At 36.0% G+C, this 17,103-nt stretch overlaps 1 protein-coding gene across 1 annotated transcript; it reads left to right on the top strand.

The window, feature by feature from the left end:
• Nucleotides 1–72: 72 nt before the first annotated feature.
• Nucleotides 73–13,731, top strand: TGDS (TDP-glucose 4,6-dehydratase). Its single transcript, XM_068677049.1, has 12 exons — nucleotides 73–227; nucleotides 841–907; nucleotides 1,355–1,423; nucleotides 4,482–4,572; nucleotides 5,542–5,684; nucleotides 6,623–6,721; nucleotides 7,480–7,539; nucleotides 9,203–9,246; nucleotides 9,538–9,703; nucleotides 10,180–10,238; nucleotides 12,072–12,169; nucleotides 12,589–13,731. The coding sequence occupies exons 1-12, from the start codon at nucleotides 151–153 to the stop codon at nucleotides 12,687–12,689; spliced, it is 1,074 nt and encodes a 357-aa protein (XP_068533150.1). The 5' UTR covers nucleotides 73–150; the 3' UTR covers nucleotides 12,690–13,731.
• Nucleotides 13,732–17,103: the final 3,372 nt, after the last annotated feature.

Genomic DNA, 17,103 nt, shown 5'->3' with positions numbered 1-17,103 from the left:
CTGCCGCCTTCTGGCCGCGCCCCTCCGGGTTCCCCCCGTTTCCTACGTGGCCGTTGCCTGGTTCAGCCGTAAAGCAGCGCAGCGTCGTAAAAAAAAAGTGGCTGGTGATAGGGGTGAGCCGTGTCGCGCCGCCGCCGTAAAGCGCGGGCGATGTCGGGGCAGCTGCCGGTGGCGGCGGCGCCGCGCTTCGAGAAGCGGCTGCTGGTGACGGGCGGAGCCGGCTTCATGTGAGGGGGGCGGCGGGGGGGATGGTTACAACAAAATGCCACCCAAACACACCGCTTCGTGCACCCAGGGGTGGTGGCAGCGGGTTGGGAGGGCGGTATAGGCGGGTGGGAGTTGGCGTTGTAGCTTAGAGAAGTCGAGTAATGGGCTCTGCCTGGTACCAAGGCTGTGTTCTAATATATATGTACTTATTTTACATATACATGCATATATAAATATATATAGCATGTCCCTAATGTATAAAATTAAGGGTATAAACTTCTAGAATGCTAATTGGCTGTAGAGTATAATGCTTCTTTTTTAATAAAAAAAAACAAAACTCTTTTTTTCTTGTTACAGCACAAGCTTTTAGTTCTGTTTCTATTTATCAGTATGTAGCAACTGAAATAATGCCGTTGCCATGTCTTAAAATCCCACACTGAGGTGCTCTTCCTCCTGTCTGTACAGCTCCTTCTTTCCCCCATAGCCTTCTGGTGTTGCTAAACTGACTTTTGGTGTTACTTGACTGACAGCACTTGATATTGATTTGTCAATTGGTATTGATTTGTCATCGCTTTGTTGCATTAAAGCCAATAATGTAGTTGTAAAATCCACTTTTCTTCTCTCATCCTGTAGTGCTTCACACGTAGTCATGTCCCTCGTCAAGAACTATCCAAACTATCTGATTATAAACCTAGATAAGGTAAGTGGGTTGTCTTCTTTCTTACTAAGGAATACCATTTTAAAAGATTCTTAATGTAAACTACGGTATATTGAAATTTACTTGAAAAACTATTATTTGCTAAATTTCTGTTTAACTCTCCCTTTGTTCCTGAGCAAAAACAATTTAACTGCTGCTCGTTTTTACAGTTCTGTGCCTGCTACAAATAATTATGTATTGATTATAATTTGTGTAAAGAAGAAACTTCCGAAGTTAGGGATGTCTGCCTAATAAGTTTTACAATCTAAGGATATCTTTCAGACTTCTGTATTTTCTTGTATTTCATAATACTTGCTTGCAAAATAGCTTTTCTTTTGAAAGTAGTTTTTACTTTAATCTTCAATTTTCTAGTAATTGGGTTGGAGCTGAATTGGCTTGCTTGCTTTTATGAAGACTATTTGTTGATGTTCTGTGGGTATTTCTTTTTAGCTCGACTACTGTGCAAGTTTGAAGAATCTTGAAACTGTCTCAGAGAAGGAAAACTACAAGTTTATCCAGGTGATAAAGCCTTCTTTTTCTTTTCTAGGGAACTTAACTTTGTGTGTGTGTGTTTGTGTCACGGTAATGTAGTCTCCAGAGCTCCTCAAATCCTGGGGGTAAAACCAATGTTTTACCATAAATGAAATTTGAGATTATTTTTACTAATTTCCAAACACCAATTTATTTTCTACAAGAATATGCCAGTGTGCTTTACACTCAGCTTGACACAACAGCAGTAACTGGAGTTCAGTACCTTTATTAATAGAATCCATGTCTCACCCAGAGAAGTCTGTGACAGTATGTGGTTGTGTGACAGCGTGATCTGCCTCTTACTTGAAGCAGTCTTTTGAAAATTGGTATATTTTATTGTATAATAAAGGTTCAGGGTTGGTAAAAGCGTGAGTATGGAGATAACTGGCTTTAGGAATGATTCATTTACTTGTAAGACTACTTGTGATAAATGGTGTGGACAAGATGGTCTTTGATTTGGCTCCTTCATGCTTAGACTCTCTCTTAAGTTCTGTACCTTCAAACACCACAGCTCCTTATATTCCATGGTGTGCATTGTCCTCTTTCTTGTTCTGTTTGTGCTAGGAATCAGGCTACGTTCTTCCTTTTACTGCTGTTGATGTTGTGTGTACTTCTGTAGTTGTTTTGGAACAGGGTCTAGATTCAAAGTATGTCTTCGCTTTCTAAAATGTTGATGGTTACATCAGTTTACTGTTCCAACAGTTTAGGCTTCAGACAGGAGACAGATTTAGATTTATTGTTCGGATAAATACTCAGACTGCTAGGTTTGTATGCAGAAGTTCTTTTTCTGCCTGTAAGTCAGTGCTGATGCTGGCCTGTTTGTTGAGCTAGGCTGCCTGAAATTGCAGGACATCAGAGAAAAGCCCATAGATTTAATTCCCTGAAATAGCAGCTATCTACTAAATTGGCACAACTATTTCAGAGGTAAAAGATGTAAACTCAACTTACTGCTTAGATTCAGGCAAGGTTGGGAAATTAACTTTTCCACATGTCTGGTTACCCCAGTGCCTGTTTTTGTAAACCTCTCTTTATTTTCATAAATATTTATCCCTGAGCTGCTAGATAAAATTTACTTGAGAGGTAAGAGGATATGTGCTAAGCGAACATACTCAGTTTCAGGATGCACAATCTGTTCTCTTGTTATTTTTCTTATTGTTTTTGACACCTTTCAGTATATGATGTGATATATACGAATGCTAAATAAAGGCCTTGTTACCTGCATATGTACTGGTGCTTAGTTACCAGTGCACGGAGTTCTAGAAGGCATCTTGTAAACCAAGCAGGAGGATGGTAAATGCTGCTTCTGAACAAGAGAGGGAATACATTTTCACAAAACTTACTGTGAGAATAATTCATTCCAGCTATTCCAGTTGGGATTTAGTGTGGTATTTTCCTCTTTCTTTTGCTTATTTATTTATTTCTTTATTTTGAAAGAAGGTTGGCTAGAACTGAGATGCAGATGGCAAGGTATTTACTCTGACAAGAAAAAATGCACTGAGAAAACACTCCCCAAGGGTCAAGGCCTTAGAGTTGTGATGCTACTGCTGGCCTTCAGAGGGAGCAGGAAGGATAAATGCTGTAGAAAAGTTCTTTGTTTTAGAAGGTAGAGAAGTAAAAGCTTAGAGATCTCCATAAGGGGCAGTATGAAAGGTACTGTAGTACTTCCAACAGTTTTAATTGCAATTTATGTTCTTGCTCAGCACAGTGCCCTTCGATGCATACTAGAGGAAGACGTACTTTGTTAAAGGTTGAGGATTATTTCTGTAATTGTACATTTTTTTGACAATGGGGAGGTCTGTGTAAACACAAGTTACTTCTAAAAAGCTTTCTTAAAGTACCTTGAGATTCTTAATCATCTTAAGTTTGAGGCAAAGTCTACATCTGACAGTATTTTTAGAAGAAACGTATCAATTTGAGTGATCTTATTGAAAGCAATCTTAAAAGAAAAAGAAATATTTAATTTTGAATTTCAGTTAAAAAAAAAAAAAAAAGGTAACTAATTCTAGCCATATTAATTAAAATAGTATATGGGTCTGAAGTATTTCCTGGAGTGTTTCATTTGTGTTCAGGGATGAGATATGGGAAAATCCGTAGATCTTCCTTCTGTTTCTGACATACAGTACTTCTTTGAGGCTGTTGTTCAGAATCATTGCTTGAGAACTTCTTAAGAGGTAGGTGAATTTGAACTATGTTCAGTTAATTGCCTTGTTCTTGAAAATACATAAGTCTTCCTCCCCGTGACACAGCTTTTGAAGTACTGTCTTGTTTAAGTTGAGGCAATAGATGATTATCAAAAGCTACTTCTCAGCTTGTATTTACCTTTGAAAGTTGCTGTTGATTGTGTGTCGGACTAACAAATGGCTTGTGTGTTGATGCCTGACTCTTTTCCAAATCCATCAATTTTTCTGGTGATAAAAAAAATACCCTTGGAAGACATCCATCTATTTTGACAACAGTGGGGATGAACTTCACCTCTTATAATGCCACTAGGTGTCACTGTCTTCCAGCCAGACTCCAATAACTTTCCTGTTTGCTGTAGGCACTTGTTCTGACCTTAGCTTTCAAGTTACACGTTATACTTGTTTTGTGTATATTCTGGGGGTGATACTGTTTATGTTAAACAGTAATATAAAACCTGAAACAAGGTACCTGTTGTTGAGGCGGCTGCTCAAAAAGCAATACAGAGTTGGTATTTTGCCCCAAACTCAGTTGGTAGCTGTATTTGTATCTGTGAAAAACTAAAAGAAAGCATCTTATATTTAAAACTCTAGATATTCATATCTTGTTTGCTCTTCAAAGACATAAGTTCCTCTTTTGACTGGACAGTCTTAGTTTTCTGTTATTGCTATTAAAGAAAAAAATGAGTAATACTGTGGTTCTGATATAAGATAAATGCTTTGGCTTTGCAAGCGTGTACTTACTGCAAAACTTTTTCCTGTGCCTCCTGTATAATGGTTTGTTTATGATGCTTGAATCAAATTACAGCATATTCGTTATTTAAAGAAAAAAAAAACAAAACACTTTTTTTTTATTTTTTACTGTTCAGGGGGATATTTGTGAACCTCATTTTATAAAACAGCTTTTTGAAACTGAGAAGATTGACATAGTCCTTCATTTTGCAGCCCAAACTCATGTAGGTGAGTATTGTTGTATGTTTTGGTATTATTTTTGTGTGTATGTTTGTTTGAAATAGTATACTGATAAGTTTCATCTTTTTTTCCCCCATTCACTTAAAACAAGGATACAGTTTGATATGTTTACAGAATACATGATTGAAAGTCTGGCGGCCTTTTTGACTTAAGGAGTTCACAGCTTTAAGGCACTTCATTATTTTGATTGTGTATAAATGGAAATGTTTTTTATGTATAAAGATACTTGAAATTCCGTCTAGACATGTGTAACATACGCTGTAGTAGTGGAGTCATGAAGGTAATTTCACTTGATTGGCTGTAACGTTGCAGGAAAAACTAGAAAGTAGAAGTTAAAGAGTGAGCATTGCTCCCTTTAGAGTCCTGCCAGAGCTCTAAAAAGAGAGAAGATGAATTATACACAGAAGTACCTGGCTTAGATTTATTGCTTTTCTGTAAAACTGTTGATGAGAAGTATTCCTATCGTATTCTGTTCATCATGAGCAACAGTCCTTGAAGAATTCTTCAGGAAAATGCTTCTCAGAATTGTCAAAATTGATATGCCCAAAGTCATTAAGTTGGTGGAACAATCCTAAGAATTAAAACAGGTGGTGGTTTATTAACAGTAATTGGTGTATGTGAATGTATCTTATGACGGTGTTTGAGTGATACTTTCCTGACTGAGCTTGGCACTTCCTAGAGGAGGGAATTAGTTATGCTGCCACTTAAATGAAGTTAACTTATGCTATTTCAAATTGCACCATCTGTAGCTAATAAGCTTTTGTTCCTCATTCTGGCCTCTTTTTTGAAGCAAAGATTTTGTTTTCAAGTATATATAGAAAGTGGCTTAATTTAATGGTGACTGTGCTATCTGACAAAGAACTAGTGATAAAATCCCAATCTATATTACTGCCCTTAATATTATGGTTCAATAGAAAGCTATGTATTGCCTAAATTTAATCTTTTCTTTGGATGCAGATCTTTCATTTTGGCATGCCCTGGAATTCACCTATGTGAATGTTTATGGTACTAATGTATTGGTTGCTGCTGCACACGAAGCCAACGTGGAGAAGTTTGTCTATGTCAGTACAGATGAAGTATATGGAGGCAGCACTGATCAGGTGAAAGTGCATGAGGTTCTAACTTTCCTCAGCCTCTCTAAATGTATGATTTTGAGCTATTTCTGACAATACTTGAACATGTAAGTAGGTACTAATTGCTTCTAGAAAGCCAAGTATCAAAATTGTCCCGAAGTTTTTTTGTTGGTGTTGTTAATAACATGTGAATGCTTCAAAGAGATAGATACTCCTTGTGAATCATAGCAGGGATTCTTAAAGATCTATTTTGGGGGTGGGGAAGGAAGGAAGGTTTAAAAAAAAAAAGAGTAAATCAGGATCAAGTAATTTCAGAGGCAAAGGCCAGACAAGAACAGTGAGTCTTTTAGTTATGCATGTAGGTGATAGTTGTGAGTGGCACCTTAGCAACTATATAGTCCCTCCTTTGTTTCATTATTGTTTCTTTTTTTTTTTTTTCTTTTTTTTTTCCAAGTTGCAAATAGATAAAACTGGCAGGGTAGCCACGAGGAACAAGATAGAATTGTTGGAGCCTTGTTTTTGAAAGACTGTGGGCTGAAATTTTATTTTCCTTAGAGAAGAAAGGTTATAGAGAAGGGGGAGTGGACCAATTTTATTTAGGACTGAAAGCTCAATTTACTGGCTGTGGTATTATGGTGCACTCAGAAGCAATATGAGCCCGAAGAGAATTGAATTTCCTTGTGGCAGTGGTTATTATTTTGCAGGGTAAATATCTAAGGATCCGCTACTGTGAGATACTTGGCTGGAAGTATAGAAGTATTATTGCTGATATTCTGGCTGACCCTTGTGTTTGATAAATATTGTCTTGGGTTATTGGTCGTCTCCTTTTTAAATAGATGGGTATCTTTCTCAGTCTGGTGTGCCTGAATATTTTAGGGATGTTTATTTCAGTTGCAGCTGTAGCTTTTATAACTGTAAGACATACCTGGACAAAAGAAATTGAGTAATGCAAGCTTTCATTTTAGGAATTTGATGAATCCTCACCAAAACGCCCTACAAATCCCTATGCCTCCTCTAAAGCAGCTGCGGAGTGTTTTGTTCAGTCTTATTGGGAAAGGTACCAAGTAAGTTAATGCACGCTTCAAAAACTCTGAAGCTCCTACTTAAATGTATATTACATGTGTGAGAGTATAAAAGTCAGTAGCAGACGACGTTGTGCCACCTCTTTCCTGGTTGCTGGTGTTGTAGTTTGGATGGGTCAGAGTATATCAGCCACTTACTGGTGGTGAGGTCCTGCAAAAGGCTGGAGAGTGGTCAATTATTTTTAGATTTAGAAATAAAAAATCTGAACTGTAATGTCTAAAGTTAAAATGGTTAAAGAGAACAGCAAAAATTAAAAAAAAAACAGTTGTAAGCTTGAGGAACATCCATATATATATAAGCAGAATATGCAAAATTCAAATTGTTTTAATATTAATTTTATAGTAAATTCGGGGAAAAAAAGATGAAAAGATTATATTTGTTTAAGCAAAGATGTTTTGAGTTTTCAATGCTTTTGATATGTTATTCTGCGAAGCTGTTTGTGACATCAGTTTGACTTGAATATGATAATTACTGAAACACTTCTGTACAGTGAGGAAGTCTGCAGTCAACCAGATACATGTGTAATGTCCTATGGTGGGTCCTTAACAAGACTGAGAGGTTGGGAACATCTGTCACTATAGGCCTAGAGGCAGATAGCTTAATTAATGTCTGTAAAAGCTTTCAGGTATTTTATTAGGCACTGCAAGTGTCATCATTCATTCTTTAACAAGAAGCCTGCGTTTTTTTTACTAGTGTATATACTTAATCTGTAATGACATGCATATTTCGTGCTTTTAAGTTTCCAGTTGTTATTACACGAAGCAGTAATGTTTATGGGCCACACCAGTATCCAGAAAAAGTAAGTCAAACTTATGCTTTGCTATGCTATAGTTTAAGGTTTTAGTAATGTTACTTTTTTCTCATAAGAATAGACAGATTTTCCAAAAAAGCTCTGTCTTGGAAGTATATTAGTCAATGCTTACCCATGGTTGTATATTCTGATCTCACACTAAAGCATTTTCCCATCAACACAATGTATACAGGTGTTCTGGTTGTCAGTAAAGCATCAGTTCAAGACTTCCAGTTACTTACAAGAGTTTAACTGCAGTGGCTTTATTTTGTACTTTTCCTAATTTTCAAATAATCAACTGGCAGGCTTCCCCTACAAATTACTTGAATTTAGATTTTACTTGCTGTAGTTAAGAATGTTAAATAACTGAGGCTACATTTAAAGTAATTTAGGAGAGATGAATCTGGTATAAAGAAACGTTGCAACCTGTATGGGCAATAGAGAAGACAAACCTTTCACCATCAGATATATGGTGAGTAGTAGCACAGACAGACTTGTATTTTTTCTACATAGTTCTGTAGTACCTTGCAGGATAGCCATTTAAAATAGTTATTAGTGGGATGGAGATGCCTTTGTAGGTAATACCATGCTGTGCTAATGAACAGAAATACGCTAGTGGAATGAATTTATTTGAAATGTAGCTCTATTTTGTGGTTCTACTGAGATTTTTTTTTACTATTTTTGTTTTTAGCCAAATAAGTAATTTGTATTCCCTGTGTTGTTGCAGATAGACAAACAATGTTTTCTAAAACATGTTTTTACTGATCTGTGGCTTGGCAAATGTTTGTTTGTGGATTGTCTGATGTTGGGACTATATTCCTGAGATGTATCACTACGTGATTCCGTTCAATTTAAACTTGTCCTCAAGTTCCACTTTTAGTTACTGCTAAAAACAATACTAGGGTAAAACAGATCTTGGGTTTTAACTAGTATGGCTACTCCTATGTTTAGGGTATGAAGTAAATTAAGAAGTTAAAAAAAATAATAAATTTTGTGTGTTCAAATTTGAAAACTTATTAGAGGGACCAACCATTGTGAAGTTTCAGGGCCATGATGAACGTATCTAAGCATATAGCCCAACATAATACAATTGTAAATATTCATGCTGCAAGCTGGTGTCTATCACTTCACTAGTGTTTACTTATCTTTAAATTCTATATTGGCTCTCTTACAAATTTAATTATTTTAATGACTGGTACTTTTTTTGCTATAGTTTTACTGCAACTTGCTCTATGGTCGAACTATATTCTGAATAGTTTGCAGTTAACTGTTCAGACTGTAGTGTGAAAAGTAATGGAACCATTCTTATATGTAAAAACACTAAGTTTATAATTGCTCATTTGTAATGGATGACCAGAAAGGTCAGAGTTACAATGCAATAGAGGCATTTACTCTTAAAAAAAATAAAAATAAAATAAAAATAAACAAAAAAATGATTTCCTGTGAACTTCAGAAAAGGCAACTGTGGTTTACAAAATACTCTGTTTATACTAGGAAAAAAAGCTTGCAGTTTCTAGGCTTAATGCATTGCTTGATAAGACTTCAGTTTATTTGAACATTTAAAATTTATTTATTAAAGTATGTAATTATATTTGCTGGTGAAGCACTGTGTTCTTTGCAGAATAACTTCTAAAATAATTTTCTTTTGTTTTCTTGATGTTCAACTGTTTAGGTTATTCCAAAGTTTATATCTTTGTTGCAACAGAACAGAAAATGGTATGTAACTTTTTATGTGGTCTTTTTGCTGTGAAACTGTAATTAGTTGTAAATATAGTACGGTTTGTGAAATGATAATTTAATAATTAAATTATGAATTGCTTATTTCAGTAATAGGATTTCTTTAAAAAGAGTTGTTTGCATGTCAGCTATTTAAATTAAAGTATCTTCATGTGACTTCTAACAGTAGAACAATTTAAGATGCGTTTTAATTGAGTGCTTCTGTTTAGAGATTAACAAAAATCTTCTGCTTCTTCCTGTTTTTTTTTTTTTTTTTTTTTTTTTTTTTAGCTGTATTCATGGTTCTGGACTTCAAAGAAGGAATTTCCTATATGCTACTGATGTTGTAGAAGCATTCCTTACTGTTCTGAAGGAGGGGAAGCCAGGTGAAATTTATAACATTGGAACTAATTTTGAGATGTCCATTGCCCAGCTTGCTAAGGAGTTAATCCACTTAGTGAGTAAAAAGTTACAGTACTTGTCATTGCCCATATAAACAATTCTATAAACCTTTTGCTCTGTGAGATAGTTTAGTGCTTGCAGCGGATGATAGAAAAACGACGTGGTAACCTTCCTGTGGCAGCTGTGCTCTGTGCAGTACAGGCACTGAGTTGGCTATCCTGACTGGGACATAACTGGTGTAGCAATTAGAAACCATTTGATTTTTTTTTCCATGTTGACTACTTTATTTTTGGTCTGAGAATGTGGAAGATTAAACTATAACAGTTGAGCTATGAATGTTTAACAAGTGCCTGGATGAGCAAGAAGTATTGCAATTGGTTTAAGTAGTTTGACAGATCAGTTTAGACAAAAGACTGTTTCTATTTGGTTTTTGTTTTTCAATGACAGATTGAAATCTAATTTTAAATGTATGTCAAGATGGTGCAAAATACGAGGGGGTGACTTTTTTTTTCCTTTTTCCCTTCTTACTAGATAAAGAAGACCAGTTCGGAATCTGAAATGGAGCACTGGATGGATTACGTCAAAGACAGGTAAAAATAAAATGTAAAATGTAAAAAAAAAATCAAAATAAAAATAATAAAAAAAAAAAGCTAAGCATGTACAGGAGAGCTCTGTCCTGAAGGTTTCCTGTTGAATGCTTACATATTTATTTGCAAAAGTGTTTCTGGGATAACTTTTCCAGATTTAATTGCAGCTTTGGTTTGTCTCTGTTCTTCTATCTCCATTTCTTTTTCTTCAGCAACAGTGAGTCTCTGCATAGTTCTCATATCACTCTTTCTCTGGAGTGCATAGAAATCATCAACAAAATCCTCAACTTCTGAGGAAGTGAAAGTTGTTTCGCTTTCTTAATTTTGTTTGCTTGTGGACTTGATGTCTACAATCTGTATAGTGTATTTTTAAAAAAAATATTTTTTAATTACTTGGATCTTTGGAAAGCTTGTACTGCTTTGGAAGTACACTCTAATCTTCAAAGGCTGTCTGCAGACTTTCTTCAGACTTCTCACTGCTGAAGTTTGCTCTGGGAAAAGAACCAGTTTTACATAGTAACTGAATCCTTAAGGATATTTTATTCACTACTTTGTTGTCAACATCACTTGAGAGGTGAATCCACCTCTCTCATTTAGCTAAGTGTCTCTCACTACTTAGCTTTAATATTTTGGTGTTAATGTGGCTAGTTTGGATTTGGATGTGCTTTATAGGTTAGACCCACACTCCACAGACAGAAAGACGTACCTAGCTAAATTCCTAGCTTAAGATAAAAATACCTTCTTAAATGTAGATGTAAAACTTTGAGGTGCAAACATTAAGGCAGCAGCAAAAACTGATAGCTTCTGTAAGTGTGTTTCCTGTGTGTAATCCTTAACTGCAGGCTTGGTTTGGCTCTGTTCTTTTATCTCCATTTCTTTTCTGCAGCAACAATGACTCTGCATCCTTCAGATATCACTCTTTCTCTGGAGTGATTAGAAATCACATATCTGCAGATAGCAGTTAAGTATTATTGTGGCCTTTTAGAATTCTCACCTTCTGTTCATATTTGGATGGTTTTCTTGGCAACTGAAATGTATTTAAATGTACTAATTTTTCTCTATAAGGAAGTATTCTTCAGAGTCCTGTATAAATGTGTCATGGTACCTGAACAAATTCCCTTTGAGCACATGATGCAAACGTTCAGTAGGTTTCAGTGTAGTTCCAACTGAGATGGTTCTTCATGTGTTTTGTGTCCTGTCTGCTAATGTTTAAAGATACATGGACTTGGGAGAAATAACTGCATGGGAATACATCTTTAAAAGAACATTGGGACCTTATTAAAGAGTATTAGGATACAGATTGTGGAAGTAAAAATGTGTGCTGTACTTATTGGAAGGAAATGTCTTTCTGTGTTGAATCTTGCAGTTTGGATTCTACATATTTGATAAGTTTGTGCAGCTAATGAGGCACTGTAACGGCAATGCTTTAGAAATCTTTGTACTTCAGATATGAAGTGTGTGAATATTTGTGGGCTTTCAGGATGTGAATGCAGTTATTGGAAAACACTGCCTTGCTTAGTGGTTGTCTAAAGAGCTGCAAATGCACCAATTTGCATTGACAGTGATTTGAGATTAGCATTAATTTTTGTGTGAAGACATTAATTCATATTTATTCTAGTCAATTCTAAGTAGTTGACTGTGCAAGCTGAATTGTGTTGTAGCTGCTCTCAGTTGTCACTTTTTTTGGAAGGCAGTGTAATCTGTTCAAGTTGAAGGGGATTTTCAAAACTGAAGCATACCTAATGATGGCTTGAAGACAGTGTGAAGTGCTGTGTATCTAATTAATGGAAGAAGTCTAACCAAATTGTTTTCCCTGTGCATTTTGTTTGTCAACAGACCTGCCAATGACATGAGATACCCAATGAGTTCAGAAAAAATGCACAAGTTAGGATGGAGACCTAAAGTGCCTTGGAAAGAAGGAATAAAGAAAACAAGTATGTCTGATGCCATTTACACAAATAGATTTGGAAGTGATGGGAGGAGAGAAAGGGAGAGGGGAGTAAAATTGAGTCTATAGGTTAATTAATGATGAGCTAAAGGGAATGAATTTATCGTTTTAATTTTACATAAAATTAGCTCCTTTTTATAAATTATGAATATAAATATATAATTTATAAATGATAAATATAAAAAGCTTGTAATTAAAAAAAGTAGCATAAGGTACTGGAAGTAATTTTTATTGGTACAATAAATCTTGAATAAAGAATTTGTAACGGCTAAAACTAGATTTTTTTGAACATTATAGGTTAAATTCTTGCGAAATGAGAATGTTGGTAGTATTTATCTGTAGAAATACTTGAGTTTCCCTGTTATCTCTGTTCAATTTGATTTATCAACGTTCTTTATGTGCTAGTTGAATGGTACAAAGAAAACTTTCACAACTGGAAAAACGCAGAGAAAGCTTTGGAGCCTTTTCCTGTGACAGAGCCATTTGCACAGCTTAATGTTCCGTAAGGTGGCAGAGAACTTGAAGGAATCTATTCTACCTCACATAGTCTTTTCTTTGAAGCCTGCAATCAAGTGACCACAGCAAATTCTAAATGTGTCCAAGATACGTGAACCATGATGAGTACAGATCTATAATATGGCATGACTTTAGAAGGGTTCAGCACTTTATAAGTTTAACCTGTTAATTTCAGCTTTTGGTGCAATATTAAATCTTCACTAGGTATAGATTTTTTATTTTTTTCTGAAGAATTTTACAGGGTAAAGAATTTTTATAGTGTTATAAGTTAGTATAACTGATGTCAAATCTGTCTTACTCATCTTGAATGACAGGATTGTGACTACAGTGTTTGGGACTTCTAATGAATGTGTATATATATGTATTTTTAATTTTGAAATTCTTCATCTGATTTATTGTTTTTACACTGTAATATATGTTTTGTCACTTTAAATAGTTGCCTTCTGTTTTAAATCAAGTGGAAAAGATGATGTATTTTCTGGAGAGTATAAATTGATTGATAAAAACTAGATATGGCAGCCATATGGTTCACAGTTCTTTTCTCTATTGTTGCAGTATTACCTTGTGTAGATGACAGTTTAAGCTGTTATCTACTCTAACTTTAAATGCCTCTTTGTAAAGGGGATGGGGAAGGTGTTAAGAAAGTAGCAGATGTTCTTACTGAGATTTCCACAAGCCATTTCTTAAACTTCATTCCCATGTCTTACAAGTCATCTGTTTACTGTATTATGTCCTTTTATGTTTTAATTTCCTTTTTCCTTTTCTAAATTATTATTGTAACAGACTTCAAATACTGTAATGAGATCAACATTCCGGTAATGTAACTTCCTGTGATGTGAAAGCTATGTACGATGAAAAGTTTAAAATACTTCCTTTGGATTGTGGGTTGGCACACCTTATTTGATGCTGTGTTTGGTGTGTCTGTGTTTTTTTGACAAACATTTTAAAGATGAAACAAAATTTGAGTTTTAATGTAAAACTTAGAAGGAAACTTCAGTGCTAAAAATGTGTCAATAAATTTTTCAAAATTGATTTATTGATTAAAAATTTACAGTGTAACTGTTTTCTCTTATTTGAGTAAATAAGCTGAGGTAGTATATACCTGTTCAAAAAGTAGATGGTGTGTTTTTTGTTTAGGACACAGGAACACTTAACAATCTTCACTGTTTTGCCTTTGAGGTGACACATGTAAAAGAAGAAACTTCTTGCTTAGTACAGAAGTATATTCATAAAAGCACAGACCCAAACAGTCCTTTTGCTTCCTTGTAGCTGTGGAAGTGTAGGATTAAGATGCTAGGGTGTGCTCAGAAACACTGTTGGCCTCTGAAGTTGTCTTTTACTGCGTATTTGAATTGCTGTAAATTCAAGACCCTCAGAAGCTAAGTTAGCACACTTTGCAGAAATTCTTCCCCTATCACTGAAGATATATTAGTGGAGTTTGGGGCATTTACCTTTGCACAAGCTAGAGTTGTGGTAGTAACTGAACGCTTAATAGCATCTAGCTCAGCTGACAGGTATTGCTGCCTTTGGACTTGCAATGCTCCTAATTGCATCACACCTCGTGTGCTGTATGGTGCTGTTGATGGTAAGAATCATCCTAAAAGAAGACTGAGCAGTAAGCTTTTAAACTAATTTCTTATATATACTAAAGTCTGGGAACATGTTGTTTCTTTGACAAGGTGGGATAATAATACTGTACTTGAATTGCATCACACTTTTTTTTCTCACATTAGGTTTAGTAGTCAAAACTTTCATTTGGGAACAAAAATTGCAGGACTTATCCCAACAGACTAGTGCATGTTATTTGGCATACCATATACTTACAGTTAAGCTTTTACCAGTGAATTGCTTAAGTCTCATGGCCAAACAGGCAATGATGATTGAAACAATTTTACAAATAGATATGGTGTCTTTGAAACGCTTAAAAAAAAAAAAAAAAATAAAAAAATTCTGATAATGTGTTATGAGATGACAAATACACAGAAGAAAAGCTTGTGATTAGTTTATTGAATAGTTTATTGAATAGGTCTTTTTAAGGTTGTTTTGAATGTTTAGATGCTGAAGGTTTAATGACATTCTATGTAACCATCCAAATGGTTGCATAGAAGCAATATTATTGGGAGTGGATTTGTCAAAAGGATCTATTAACTGTTAGTCGAAGCTATTCTCTTAGTTTATAATGTTTTGAGAAATCTTCAAAACTGTTTGAGATGATGATCAGATGTTCCTACTTATTTTTTAAATCTATGATTCTTACTTTGTGCTACTTTGCTGTAGATCAGGTTGCCTTAGCAGGTGAGTTTTCTGGTAGGAGCATTTCTTTCCCCAGGAATAGTCTGTACTCATAAAGAAAACAGCTTATTTTGCCATTAACCTTCTGGCTGCTTCTGTAGAAGGGAAAAGACAAAAAAATCAACCAGCAAAACTGTTAATGTGGAGATGTTCACTGCTTTTGGTTATGCCTCACTAAGAAGATATGAAGTAGCACTTCAGCAGAAGGCAAAAGTAACGATGTAAAATACTGTAAGCATAACAATTTTTCAGTCCACTTTCCTCAGGGTTTGTGTCATGGAACAAAGAGGTTAAACCAATAAGAAAATAAATGGAGTAGATGTTTGTATCACTTATATTGGTGAAGCTGTCCTAAAGGAGAGTGGCTGCCCTTTGAAGGAGGGTTTCTGTACAGGTTCTGTCACAGATGAGAGGCTCAGACTCGGGAACTTATTTGGGGACTGCTGTCTGTTCTGCATCTCTGGGGGTTTACTGTTGTGGGATGGATTAGATCTTTAGGAAGCAGCTACTGAAGTCCCATGCACTTCAATTGTGTGCACTGGGGAAGATCAATGTTGCTACCATCTTGGTATATGAAGCCTGCAGATCTCCTGCAAGCAGCAGTGAAGGAAATGTGAAGATGGGTGAAGCAGATAGAAGAGGACATGCTGTCTGGAGTCTGCACTGGGAATTCTGCACTGTGGGGCCTCTGCATGTGTAGCAGATTCCAGTTTGTGTGATGGAGATGGTACTTGCACTCGTATACCTTGGCATCTATTTGTATGTATTCATAAGCTGTCTTTGAGATCCCACTTGAGGTTGAAGCTGGTTTACATTTTATTACATTGTCATAAAATGATAGATGAAAAGATTGCTTGAATTCATCCACACTGTTCTTTACTAGGTATAGGAGAAAGGTTGAGGGTGAAAAAGCTGATGCCCGTATGTGATGTTTTGTTTAAACCCTTGATTCCCATTCTGAACAAAATAGCACGTGCTATTTTATGTCTTATAAGAAAGTTGTGAATAGTTTCAACTGTATTCAGGATGTTCCATTTTGCTAAAACTGTATTCTTCTACTCTTTAAATAGCTAAGATATTCCTACTTTTCAATACATGGACTTCTCATACAAAAAGCCAACAACAACAACAAAAACCTTTGGGCTGTTTAATAAAATATTTTATATTTAATTCAGAATCATGCTTGTGTTTTTGTTTGATTTTTGCCTTGCTGTTGTTTTTATTTCCACTGTTTGCATTACCCTCCCCTAGCAAAAAGAAAGGATTAAATAAATAATAAAAATTAGAATAAATGGTTGATCCAGAGCACTGTATTTCCCCTCTCCCCTGTGGTAATGGGTATGAAAAGTCTGGTGTCAATAGTGTTTTAACTTCTGTGTGTGTAATCACACATTTTGAGCTTATCAGCACGAAAGATCATAAGATTGCATTAGTGGCATCAGTAAAAGACACGCTCATTAAGTGATTACATTCATCATTGCTCAGTAAAACAATCATCACCCGTGGCGATGAAAACCATGGGGCGATGAGAATTTGCATCAGAATCTTGTTTGGTTTTATTAGGCTATGAGGAGGGAGAAGCCGTGCCCGGACATGCAGAGCAGCACGGCAGGGAGTGTAAAGAAGGGATGCTCTCACAGGCAGGTTTTGTTGGAGTGATGGGATGGGCAAAGAAGCACTTGGAAACTCAAGCCATGCATGTTTGCTGTAGGTGCTGTGCATGCTAACACGTGCTCAGGCACGTCCCTTGCACTCGTCCTGTAGCCACAGGAGTGAGATGGCGCTTGTCTGTTCAAATAAATGCCTAAATGGCGATAGGGGAATAAAATACAATTTTTTCTTGATAAATATGCTCAGTTAGGTGGTGTGGTTTGTGCAGTTGCAGGGCACCTTCCCTGCAGAAGGTGCAGCCCTGAGCAAGGCCACAGGAAAAGCACAGATGGGGCTCTTCCTGCCAGGGCTCCAGAGAGCACCCAGAGCTCTGTGTGGGATTTGTCAGGCTTCAAAATGTCCGTGTACCCAAAATTTCGTACCCAAATTTTGGTGCAGTGGCCAGGCGAACTGTGGGCAACAATGGCTTTGGGGTAGCTCTTTCACCCACAGAAAGCACCA

This window comes from Anas acuta, chromosome 1 (genome assembly GCF_963932015.1).
Source record: "Anas acuta chromosome 1, bAnaAcu1.1, whole genome shotgun sequence".
Taxonomy (NCBI): domain Eukaryota; kingdom Metazoa; phylum Chordata; class Aves; order Anseriformes; family Anatidae; genus Anas; species Anas acuta.
This window is presented reverse-complemented; position numbering and strand designations above follow the sequence as displayed.

Coding starts and splice junctions, on each gene's coding strand:
- TGDS (XM_068677049.1), top strand. CDS start 151: ATGTCGGGGCAGCTGCCGGTGGCGGCGGCGCCGCGCTTCGAGAAGCGG. Junction 7,540..9,202: donor CACACCAGTATCCAGAAAAA/GTAAGTCAAACT, acceptor TCAACTGTTTAG/GTTATTCCAAAGTTTATATC. Junction 9,247..9,537: donor TTGCAACAGAACAGAAAATG/GTATGTAACTTT, acceptor TTTTTTTTTTAG/CTGTATTCATGGTTCTGGAC.